The sequence below is a fragment of the Pleurodeles waltl genome, chromosome 4_1 (genome assembly GCF_031143425.1).
Source record: "Pleurodeles waltl isolate 20211129_DDA chromosome 4_1, aPleWal1.hap1.20221129, whole genome shotgun sequence".
Classification (NCBI taxonomy): Eukaryota; Metazoa; Chordata; class Amphibia; order Caudata; family Salamandridae; genus Pleurodeles; species Pleurodeles waltl.
Window position 1 is genome coordinate 937,984,325 of NC_090442.1, and position 12,263 is coordinate 937,996,587.

At 44.8% G+C, this 12,263-nt stretch overlaps 1 protein-coding gene across 2 annotated transcripts in view; it reads left to right on the plus strand.

Annotated features, from left to right (window-relative positions):
- ALG12 (ALG12 alpha-1,6-mannosyltransferase) overlaps window positions 1-12,263 on the plus strand; it is an 88,917-nt gene that overhangs the window by 20,770 nt on the left and 55,884 nt on the right. For both annotated transcript variants that reach the window (XM_069229707.1, XM_069229709.1), the window contains exon 2: window positions 11,829-12,020. In XM_069229707.1, the coding sequence (XP_069085808.1) occupies window positions 11,856-12,020 (165 nt within the window). In that variant the 5' untranslated portion in view covers window positions 11,829-11,855. The remainder of the gene's footprint in view (window positions 1-11,828; window positions 12,021-12,263) is intronic.

The window sequence follows — 12,263 nt, forward strand, 5'->3', positions numbered from 1 at the left end:
ACTGTATATACTATGGGTAAGTCACCCCTCTAGCAGACCTCTCAGCCCAAAGGCAGGGTGCGCCATACTATATGTGAGGGCATAGCTGCATGAGCAATATGCCCCCACTGTGTCCTTGCTAAACCTAGGACATAATGAGTGAATCGAGCAGCCATTTTAATGTATGTACTGGTCAAACACAAGTTCTCCAACTACATAATGGCCACTCTGCACCCTGGGTTGTTTGGTATCAAACAACTCAGAATATGAAATCCAAACTGAAACCAGTGTTGGATTTAACCTTAAATGTATCCAGGGGCCACCTAAGAGGTGCCCCCTGCAAAAGCTAACCCTAACTGGCTGAGTTGCTGGCTGGTTCCATCCAGCTGCCGCTCCAGACAGCCAATATACAATCCCGGGGGAGAGCCCTGGCTCTCGTGTTTGTAAGACAAAGCCTTTCCTGGGTGGAGGAGCTAACTCCCCCTCCCTCAGGAATGTGCAACACCCTGATGGTGAGCTTCAAAGGCTACTTCCTCTGAAACTCGAGCCCCCAGGCCTGCTGCTAGGAGCAGAGGGCTTCCCCCTCTGCAAACCCCCACTTTTGGTGGGAGCAAAGGCGGGAAACCAGACAAAGGGTAGGAGGAGTGGCCTCACTGAGCATGCACCACCCCTAAGGGCTTGCATGCAAAGTGGACCCTCTGATTCAGATTTCTCCATCTTGGAATGGAAAGAAACATCCAATGAGGTTTAGGGAGGGGACCCTTCCAACAGGAAGTGGTCACTATAGTGGGTGTAGCCACTCAAGTCTAAGTGCCCCATTGGACACTACCTGGTTCCCCCTAAAACACCCACTAAATTCAGTATTTAGTGGGCTCCCCAGACCAAGATTGTAGATTCGAAAAGGATTCCAAGAAGACCAGTCCCCAGAGAAAGCACTAGGATGAGAACTGAGGACCTGCTACAAGAGGTGCCAAGACCCCTGTTTGCTGCACCAGAGTCTTGACAATCGCAACAGCAGAGGAGCTGAACACTGGACCGACCCAAAGAAACTCAGGGGACCTCCAGGCTTCAAGGATCACCTCAGATATCCCCCTCAGTGGAGGCACCACTCAAGAAAAGCAAGTAAACTGCAAAAGACCAAGAAACCAGTGAAGGACACTTCACTGAGTCACTAATACCTCCGTGACCGGAAGTTACAGCTGGACCCAACGGCACACAGACAACAGTCCGGAAGTGCCTCCCAACTGAGACCCCCAGTGGACGAAATAGAGCAGTACCCAGGGTCCTGGTCAGCTGACGTCAGACCAGGAGAAAACTAGCTCCCACAGAGCTGACAAAGGATCAGGAGGAAGCCCCAGTCAAGGGACTTCAGGAACACCCCAGACCTCCGACCTGAGTGCCCCCGTTGTCCTGTAAGTGACCCCCAAAGAGACTTAACCTCCAGCTCCAGTGGACTTCGTTGTGCACAGCATCCAAGACCTCCAAAATGCCCTGCACCTGGCCGCCCTGGGCCTTGCATCGCGGGTTCTGCTGTGTGCCCCAGGTCCCCAACCCATTGTGCCCTCAACAGCCAAAGGGGACCCGCAGGCACCACTTTGAATTTTCAAACCAGCCCCTTTTCCAAGTGGCCCATCCAGGTGGCCCTGTGCCTGTGCCAAGGACTTTCCGAACGCTGCTCCTGCCGGAACCGGGAGCTGCCCGAAGCTCTCCAGCTGGCACAAGGTGCCAACCGACCACTGCGACCACCCTGAAAAAGAAGAGACTGGTAACTCAACCGTACGATTTTTAATGCATTTTTGAAAGTGTCTGCCTATTGATTCCAATGGTGCGTAATTACGCACAGAAAGACTAACTTTGTAAAAAACCTTTAAAAAGTCATAAAAAGAAAAGTACTTAACCTATTCTAAAGATTTTGGTCTTAAAAGTTATATACAAGTCTGCAGTAATTTTATAAATTGTGGTCTTGAGTTTTTCGTTGTGTGTGTGTGGTGCATGATTGGATTTGTGAGTACAGCAAATACTTAGCACATCTCCTGGATTAGCCTAACTACTCGACCAGCTACTTTAAAAATTAGAGCATTGGGTAGTATGATTTTTACCCCTGAAAACTAACGTGGTTGTTCGGACCCTCTGCATAGTGTACTTGGTTTTTGTACACTACATAGAGAACAAGCCCCCAACAGTACTGCCACATATACATTTCTGCCTGGGTCTTGCAAGATCGGTTTGTTTCAGAAGTGTCATGCAGCTCTCAAAACGCTAAATAAATTCATCTTTCATTGCTGCAAAACTGGTATTGGATAGTTCTCCATTCAAATGTCCTTTCCTGGCTGCTGTCCAGACACAGCCTTTGTTGAAGCATCCAGAACAGAGGCTGAGCATCATCCAACGATCCACTCCACCTTGCAGAACAGGATCTGCAGTTTCCCTCACCCCTACCATTTACTGCTTCAGGAAGACTAATTGGCAGGCCCCTTACTAACAAAGTTTTCATTACTTTTCTAGAAGGAGGCCTGTCATCAACTGTCACTTGCACCATCCTCCTCATCTCAGTGTCTGAATCTCTATCCTGCAGTCACAGAAATCTAGACAATACACCTCAGGTCAGGGGAAGCTGCCGTTGTCTCATGTCAAACCAGAGGCATCCAAATTGGATTCCACCTTAAGTTGTAATTAATACCAGGGGTGTGGAATTAAATAAAATATCTACTTGTCCATAGGACAGATTGCTTCATAAATCTACTTGTCCTGTAACAAAAATATCTACTTGTCCCTTTGGTGCGATGTAGTGCAGCGACAGATTATGGCAATGTCATTATCTAAGAGCTCTGATAATAGCCTCTCTGATTATGTCAGGGCTTATACTATAGTAGAACTTGAATACTAGCAATTTCAAGCCCTACTATAGAAATTCCGTATTTTTGTCATCCTTCTGCACATCTACATACTGGGGCTGGAGAAAGCAGTAAGTAATAGTTCCAGGGCTGGAATGCCTTTGAATCCGTGCAAACCTACTAACTTGCATGTTTTAAGGATTTTCACCAGCTTTTCTCTAATCTTTTCTAATGCTGAGAGAGGTTGGAAACTTACTCATCACAAGGGCAGAAGTAGACATTCTTCCAGGATTGGAAAAAAAGTGGTTGGAGGGTAAGTGAACTTGTAAACACAATAACTTTTCACATGAGCAAATCTACACATGCATATTTACTCATGCTAAAATACAGTTCAAAATATTTTCTAGAAGTAAGATTTCCTAATCTACTTCTGTAAATTTTTGTGAATTCTTGAATGCCACTAATGCAAAGACATACACAATGGGTGCACTTTTGTGCCTTTCTTTAAGAATCAGGCATCTAATTAGGTCTGGCGTCAACTAAAACGTTTTGTTTTTATTAAAATTCTATTTCTCTCTCTATCCATCTATCGGCTGGCTTCACTGTGAGTGATATCATTCTGCTCTTCCACAAGTAGCACATTAGCACACAAAGTAGTTTTGTTCAGTGCCAGGAACTACTGTGGCAACATTTCTTTTTGTTTTTTGCCAATGTTTGTTACAATGGCGAGGGTATGGCAGCTGCCACAACATTAAAGTGTTACAAAAGCCATGTCAAAACATGGTACACATTGACAAAACCAAAAGACTTGTTAATTCTCATGTTTTCATTATCTTGTTGAAAATAGTTGCACTGATTTTCCATTATGAATATTATTTTAAAATGCTAGCATGCATAAACACATTTTACTAAATGATGTTTCAAAGAAATAGTACCTCAAATTTCATGGTAATTTAGCAAAACATTTCTTTCCTACTTGCATTTTTTCAGAATTTTAATCAATCTCGCTTATAAGCATCCACAGATATTTGCATCTGTTCAGAGAGCATTCTGGGAACAGTATATGTAGCCTCATATCGTTAAACTTTTCAAACGTGTACACATTTTTACTGGAACCACTGTCGGAAGTGCAGTGTGACCTTACAAAGTTTATTTAGAGCACTCACTCTAAAAATGAAGGCTTTGCATTAATGAACCATAAATACAAGTTCAAACCTCATTAATATATGGACACAAATATTACCTCAACTGCAGACAGGTTCCTTCCCTGTAAACTGGCAGCCAAATGGTTTGTGCTGCAGGAGGTTGGGCCTACTTGTCCCAAGGACAATCGGACTATAGGAAGTCCACACTCTTGTAATACTGTTAGCTAAAATGGAGGATAAACATCCGAAAATAAAGTTCAGCATTTGTAAAAATTAATTTTCAATGTTTTACACTGTTTATCAATTACTTTCTCACATTCCGAAAGTCTTGCGGTTAATCCTTACTTTCAGCACAGCCTAAAGATCTTTTTAGTTCCCTATATGCATCCAGTTAATAGCTTAAGCTTCCAACACTGGAGCTGAACAGGTGAGCTTGCTTGAGCTGTGATCTAGTGATAACCTAGCTGTGGGCAGACTGTTTGCTTGATGTTAATGACTATCAAATAGACCCAATATAGCACAGTCTTCACTGACAAATAAAGATGTTTGTTTCTGGCATCTTCCTCAAATCGTATTGCCTCAAAAAAACATCTGCTATGCTTCTTAAACTCTGGCATGATATACTGCCCTTTACTTACAACTTTGCCTCTTCTTTTTTCATTCAAATACCATTTCTTTACTTTTCATGCCCTGCATTCCTTGTCTGTCTGACCACAGCCTACTCTAAGGTACAAGCCAGTTTGCTTAAATCTCTATGAAACTGTTTCTGCAGGGCGTTGCCAGCCATCATTGTCGAGTTGAGGTAATCCACAGTAGCTTCGCTCGTTGCCTTGCAAAGACCCCAATAACTATGTCATTCAATACTGTACTGCCCTGAGCCGGTGAACGGTTGCCCAGCGGAACGCAAACGCACACTTGCTGCAGCTCATTGACCACAGACATTTGGAATAACTGGCAGAAATTAATCGGCTGGCGGAGGAGGAATGGGAAGAATTATGGTGGGCGCTGCAGCACTTCTGCCCTGAAGCCTCTGTACACCGGGCGCTCCTTCAGGTGGGAAAGTGTGGACTTGTGACCTGGACCCGAGGCTGAAGAAATTGGTGTTTGTCCTTTTGAAACTCTCCGTCCTACGGCTTGGGGATATACCAGATTGAAGTCATCCAGGCACCCGGAGCATGGCGAATGCTCCAATGTTCTGGGGGAGAGAACATCAGCGCTCTGGAATCTTCTAAGGCCAGTAAATATAACTGAGTCATATTGCTTCACAGCGGTCTGGCGCACACCTGCGCAGCTACTCAGCAGGCATCACTTATCTTTTGCACAGATTCCCTGACAAGTCCACAATTGAGGTAAGACAGCATAGACACTGAGACTGAGGTGGGGAGGGTTCCGTGGCTTAGCATTGAGGCCACATGCCGGAGGAGTTGGGGAAAGTTGCTGCAGCAGGATGTGGATGCCGCCGGCCCACTGGGAATAAAGAAAGGGCCTCCACCCATTGACTTGCTCCTGACAGTTCTGGCTGGGCCGAGGCCCTGAGGCCTACTCCAGAAATGCCTGACTTTAAAATGGCTTCCGCTCCAGAGTCAGGCAGGAATAAGTGACCGATAAGGCCCAGCCAGGAGGGCCTACAGGGACCCCCAGTGAAGAATAATTGAAGCTACAAAAAGTCTTGGGCCCGCAGGGGCGGAGAATGGGTTAATAGGCCAGGTCTACATAGATCTCAGTGCATAAGAGAACCTCTCAGCGGACTTGTAGCACCCAAGGCGGAGACCTAGATACTCTCAGAGATGTCCACTCTCCACTGCACGTTGGGACTTTGCCCGTATCCCTGGGTGGCCTAAAAGTAATATATTGTGACCGATAAAGAGAGAGGTTGACACCAGTGGCTTCCTGCGCCAGCAATACCATATAGGTGGCAACATCTACCTGACCCTAAAAGCTGATGTTTGAGGCATTCCCCTCTGCCTGGGTAGCTGGATGGGTTGATCCACTCCCCCATTGTATTGCTACCACAATAGGGTGCCACCTACCTCTATGTCAGGTAAGAAGCTACCGTCCAACAGAGTCTCAAACTACATTGTGCCCACCGAACCCAGACAAGAGAGAACATTGTAGTCCCAGGCAGAGAGCATGGCACTGATGAAGGCTGACCTCCTTGCTTCACTACGTGACTTACAGAACGAGAAGAACTCAAAGCATACATTAAGCACCTTCAAGTCCTTCAAGTCTGAACTCAACTCGCTTCTGACCTCCCTCCAGACCGATGTTGACTCGGTGGGTGCCTGCATCGTAGATTTAAAGACAAAGATTCAAGTAATGGAAGGCCATTTGCCTCCAATGGATGGCAATCTCACTCAGTTACAAGCACAACTTCAACATACACTCCACAAGTGTGAAGACTTGGGAAATCGCTCATGTAGAGACAACATCCGGGTGTGAGGTTTGGAGGAGGACAGTGAGGGCCCGGACCTCGAGGTGTTCATAACTGGCCTCTTTTCCAACATCCAGGGACAAGGACACCCCAAAGTCCCTTTGGAACACGTGCACAGAGTAGGCGTTCAAATCCCCTGGAAAAGGGAAGAGGACTGGAGACATCTTAGCCAAAGTGAGTTTGTTTAAAGTGAAGAAGTTGATCCTCCAGATGGTGAGGAAATGAGATACCATTTCCTTCCAAGGTGCAGAATGCTCTCTGTACCAGGAAGTAGCCCTGGCAACACTAGCTCGCAGATTAAAGTTTCGACAGATCACGGACGCTTTGAGATCCAAACGTGTACAGATGGACCTGCCCCTCCAGCAAAGCCTTTGAGATTAATAACAAACAGCATCACTTCACAGAATCTGTAGAAGCATCTCTACTGCTGAGAATAAAGGAGATCCTCTGTAGCTGCGGAGAGCACCAAACCTTGGCAAGGGAGGTCGACAACTTCACCTACTACAAATACCTGTCAACAGCAGAAAAAAGGGAGTAAGATCTCCAGGAAATAAAGAGCTGAAGATAACACTCCTGCTTGGACCAACAAGGAAGAGGCCCCTTTTTGGAACTTTGGCTCTGACTATGAGTATTCCGGGTCACCCATTGCTCGGCCTGGAGGCTGGTAGGAAGTCCATCAGGAGGCACTAAAGGTAGACTGACCGCTCCCGCACCTAACATTGGTTTGTCCCAACTTGCTACCTCTTAATATACTGTTTAACACAGTTTAAACCTAAAACAGATGACACTGCACATAAGTCAACGTGAAGCTCCTTGCGAGGTATCAGTGTGAGTATGTGTCCACTGCCCATCATGGTAACCTCAGAATGGTATAAATCAAAACTGTAGCACTTTTGTCCTGCAATAGTTACTGTTCTGTTTTTAAAGTTTTCTTATTTTTTTCTTTATGTAGATTCGAGCATGGATGACATAATGGGAACCTCTTGATGAGATTGGGGGGAGGGAGGAGGGTAGGAGAATGAGAACCTGTGTTTGCACATTCAGCTGCCCCTTATGGTGTCTGGATGAGGTGGTCGACAACAACTTGATCCACTCTAGCCACATGATGCTGGGACTGAACTCCCTCAATAAGCGGGCACAACTTTGGAAATACTTTGGGGACCATCACTTGGACATAATTGTCTTGCAGAAAATCTATCTTAAATGAGGGGAAGCGCATTGGTTGTGCCATAAACAATACCCACTCATGTACACTGCCTCAGCTACCACAAAACACAATGGAGTGGCCCTGCTATTCCACCCATCAACCCACTTTCAACTACAGGGTGCAAATTATGACAAGGAGGGTAGATACCTGCTAATAAGGGGAAACTATGCACAGTAGATACATTATATGCCCTTAACTCTGGCCAATCCCAATTTATCCAATCATTCCTACCCATCCTAGGTTTTGCAGAAGGGGACATACTCCTCCTAGGGGATTTTAACTTGATATGGGATCCCACCCAGGACACAAACCACCCCCACAGAGCACATACAGGTACTTTCACGAATCAAATCAGCCCTTAATTGACTATACCTCTTTGATGTATGGTGAACGCTCAATCCTAATGTAAAAGATTACATATTTATCTCACACTCTCATATGTCCTACTCCAGGATTGACTATGTCTTCCTGGGCCACCCTCTATGACATGCAGTTACGTTGGCAACCATTCACCCTATCATCATCTCTGACCACGCCCCTTTGGAGGTAGTGTTCGACTGGCCCACGACACATTCGAGATTTCGCAGATGGTACTTCCTCCAACGTCATTACATGCAACTGTTTATTCCAAGATGAACTTCGGAAAGCAATCAGAGACTATTTCCACCACAACAAGCCCACAGACATCTTGCATTTCACGACCTGGGATGCATTTAAAGCGGTCATAAGAGGCAAGTGCATCTCTTTAGCATTCACAGTGAATCAACAAAAGATTAAAGAAAGACAGAATTTGGAAGGGGAGCTGTTGGCGGCAGAAAAGGCCCATAAACACTCTTCTACCTGACCCTTGCAGAGGAAGATGACATTCTTGAAAGGCAAACTACAATCTATATACACTAGTAGAGCAGAAATATCCTTTCTGTGACTGAAGAAAACCTCTTATGAAAAAGGGAATAAAATAGGTCCAATGGTAGCAAGGCAACTATGGATCAAACAGGTGAAAGAATATATAGGCCAGATCTGAGTTGACTCAGGCGTAATACACTACTCGGAGGAGAAAGCCTGAATATTTTGTGCATTTTACAAACACCTACATACATCGGAGCTTCTTGATCTGACCGAGCAAAAGGCTTAATTGCACTGGATAGATCTGGCACTTGTGTCCTCAGACATCAATGATAACCTAACTTCTCACATCACAAAGCAAGAGGTACAGGCGGCTATTGACTCTCTCCAGTTAAACAAAACTCCTGGTCCCGATGACTTTAATGCTCACTTTTACAAAACCTTTAGTTCAGACCTGACTCCTCACCTGACCGATCTCTTCAATCAGGTAGTGGAAGCACAGGCTGTCTCTCCTACTATGGGAGAAGCCCTACTAACGATCATTCCTAAACTAGGGAAGAACCCTCAATCATGTGCCTCTTACCAGCCTATTGCTCTTCTCAATTTAGATGCAAAACTTTACTTTAAATTTTTGGCTAAAAGATTGGAACAAGTATTGCCTGAACTGATCCACTCTGACCAATCGGGATTTATTAAAGGTTGTCAAACACATAACAACTTAAGATGGAGAAGGTGAACAAGAAGGTACCTGCCATTCTTTTGGTGCTCAATGCCGAAAAAGCGTTTGATTGTATAGAATGGTCATGCCTAATTGGCAACCCTGTGACGGTTCGGGTTCAGCGATCAATTTATAGTCATGATCATGAGCAACTATACATGCCTCCACTAGCAGATACTACTCGATGGCATGGCCTCCGAATGTTTTACCTGGCAAGAGGGTCGAGACAGGGCTTCCCCCATTACTTTTTGCTTTCAGTATTGAACCACTGGCGGCCAGATTCCATGCCAATTCGGAGATTAAGGGCATTCAATTCGGCTCCGATGAACATAAGATCTCATTATTTGCAGATGATTATTCATTAACTCTTCTCGAGCCACACTTCCTCCCCTCCACCAAGCAATTTCCACTTACAAATTAGTATCAGGATTCCGGGTCAACCTCGAGAAATACTATATGCTCAATTCAACAGCCCCCCTGCCTCAGATGGAAGAAATAGTCCTGGTGACTCCCTTCCAATGAGGCAAGAAGGAGATTACCTACTTAGATATAAAACTTAACCCTAAAGTAACCGATATATATATAAGGCAAACTACCCTTCCCTTCTCCGCCCCCTGCAAGCAGACTTCAAACTCTGGACTCCCCTGTACCTCACATGAGTGGGATGTATAAATGCTGTAAAAATGATGGTGCTCCCCCTTAAACTATACCTGTTCCAGGGCCTCCCAATCGAGGTACATAAAGATTTTTTCACAGAAGCCAGTTCATTGATTACAAATTTCATATTGCAAGGGGGTAGGGGCAGATTATCTTCCAAATTGCTTACTCTTATGAAAGATTCAGGAAGTCTGGCCCTTCCTTATAACGTATTATAGAGCAACACTACTATTTCTGAATGATCCCTTACGACCTTGGTTAACTATGGCTCCACATGGACCATGCAGTTGTGGGTCGAACAATCTGGGACATCCTCTGGAAGCCTAGCAAACACCGACCAAGGAATGCCTGCCTCAGCACCCTCACGAACACCACACTTACATTTTTAGAATATAGTGACAAAAACCCTTGAGATGACGATCATTCTCTCCCCACAGACCCCTATCCACTATAATGCGGCCTTCCCCCGTGCACAGTTCCCGGAACCTTTTGACAGGTGTAGGGAGAGAGGCTGCCTGACTATCTGATAAATGTTTTATGGGAACGATATCTTGACATTTGAGAATTGTTGTCAGGACTTTCAGCTACCCCCCTCAGAACACTTTTGTTACACTCAATTAAAGCATTGGGTTTTACAACCACAAACACGCCTGGCAGCTATTAGAGAACTGCTCCCGATTGAGCAGTTCCTATAACAGGGGGGACTGACACATGGAAGTATCTCTACACACTACTGATGACCCTGTGTCATACTCCCTCCCCGCATCATGTGACTTCTTGGAAATGCGTACTTGGGCTCACGATAGAGGAAAAACAATGGAGAGCACTCTATCAAGATATTATTATCAAATATAATCACTTCTGTTTAAGAGAGGCACACGACAAACTTCTCTGTGACTGGTACCTCTACCCAGAAAAACTTGAAAGGATCTTCCCCCACACACTCGATAGATGTTGGATGGGCTGTGGGTTACAGGGTGATTCCTGACATATTTTGTGGGACTGCCCATCTATTCGCCCATACTGGGAAGAAATACTATCACAGCTCAAAGATATCTTGGGTTACTCTATCCCCAGTACTACAGTTCAGCTCCTGCTGGGGATCTGCACGCCGGCTCTGAAACACCAAACACTAGGGGACCACTCCATAATGTGGCTATCTTTACGAGCTACCAAGATTACCTTGGCATCAGCCTGGAAGAAGCCGGAGGCCTCCTCTATTTCTCAGTGGCACCCTTGGTTATGGCAGTTCCTCTCCATTGAATGTGTGGGCAGGCATATTGAAAGACACAAGGAAAGACTTTGACTATACCTCGGATCCCTTGGCGCAGTTTCTCTCTAAGGGCCTCCCACTCTTCTCTTGCCATCCGCGTATTCAGGCGCTCGACCTTTTCCATGTATAAAACGGCTCCACCCTGTCTGGAAAGATCCCCTGCTGATGTCCCCATTGGCATCTCAAATGCGGCCTTTTTCATGCTACTGTTGTTTTCATGGTTTTCTTTAGTTATGTTATGTATAACTGTTCTTGTTCTAGGTTGTTTCTTATCATAAATGTGGTACCTGCTTAAATATTACACAATACTGACTGAACCCTGGGAATTCTAGCCCCTAATATATATTTTCTTATTGAATTGTTTGATATTATGTACCTGTATGTAGCGAACACACGAAGTTGGCCTCAAATAATCTGTCAATGTGTTGCTATTAACTGTACCAACAAAACTCAATAAAAAAAGTTTCAGAAAAAAATATTTCTGCAGTTTGCTCAAAATTCATTTCAAAGATCGCAAATTCTTCTTTGACAGTTATACCTCTGTAAACTCAAAATACCCAATCTCCTGTAGCTATTCTATTAACCCATTTAAAATCTGCATGAATTCACACCTCGCGCCCCCACAAATGTTCACACCTAACTCAAATTAAGTTACTCTGCCACAAAGAAACTGAATGTATGCATGAAATGGTTTGCTTGGGATATGTTTTATTTTGTTCTCACTCTCTCCACCTTCAGTGTGTTCCAGGTACATGTCAGTCAAGCATGGCTAAGAAGAGTGCGACGGGCCAGCAACCCTGGTTGTTGCTTTTCCTGCTCACCTCTGTGGCCTTTATTCATTTAATCATCTGCCCATTCACAAAAGTGGAGGAAAGTTTTAACCTGCAAGCAACCCATGACCTACTGTACCATGGCCTGGATGTCAACAAGGTGAACCACAAACTGAGAAAATATATATTGTTTTTTAATAAAGGCATGTGGCACCTGAGAGCACACACGATTTTTTTAGCCATACACTTTTAAGGTAATTGTGTTTATGTGTCATATACAAATGGTTAAATCGTCTTTTCTAAACAGTGGGTAGGGTGTGAGAAAGTTCAGCATGAAGCTGATGAGAGGCGAATGGTTGGTAAGTTCCAATATGTACACTTGGAGGTATAGGATGACATCAGA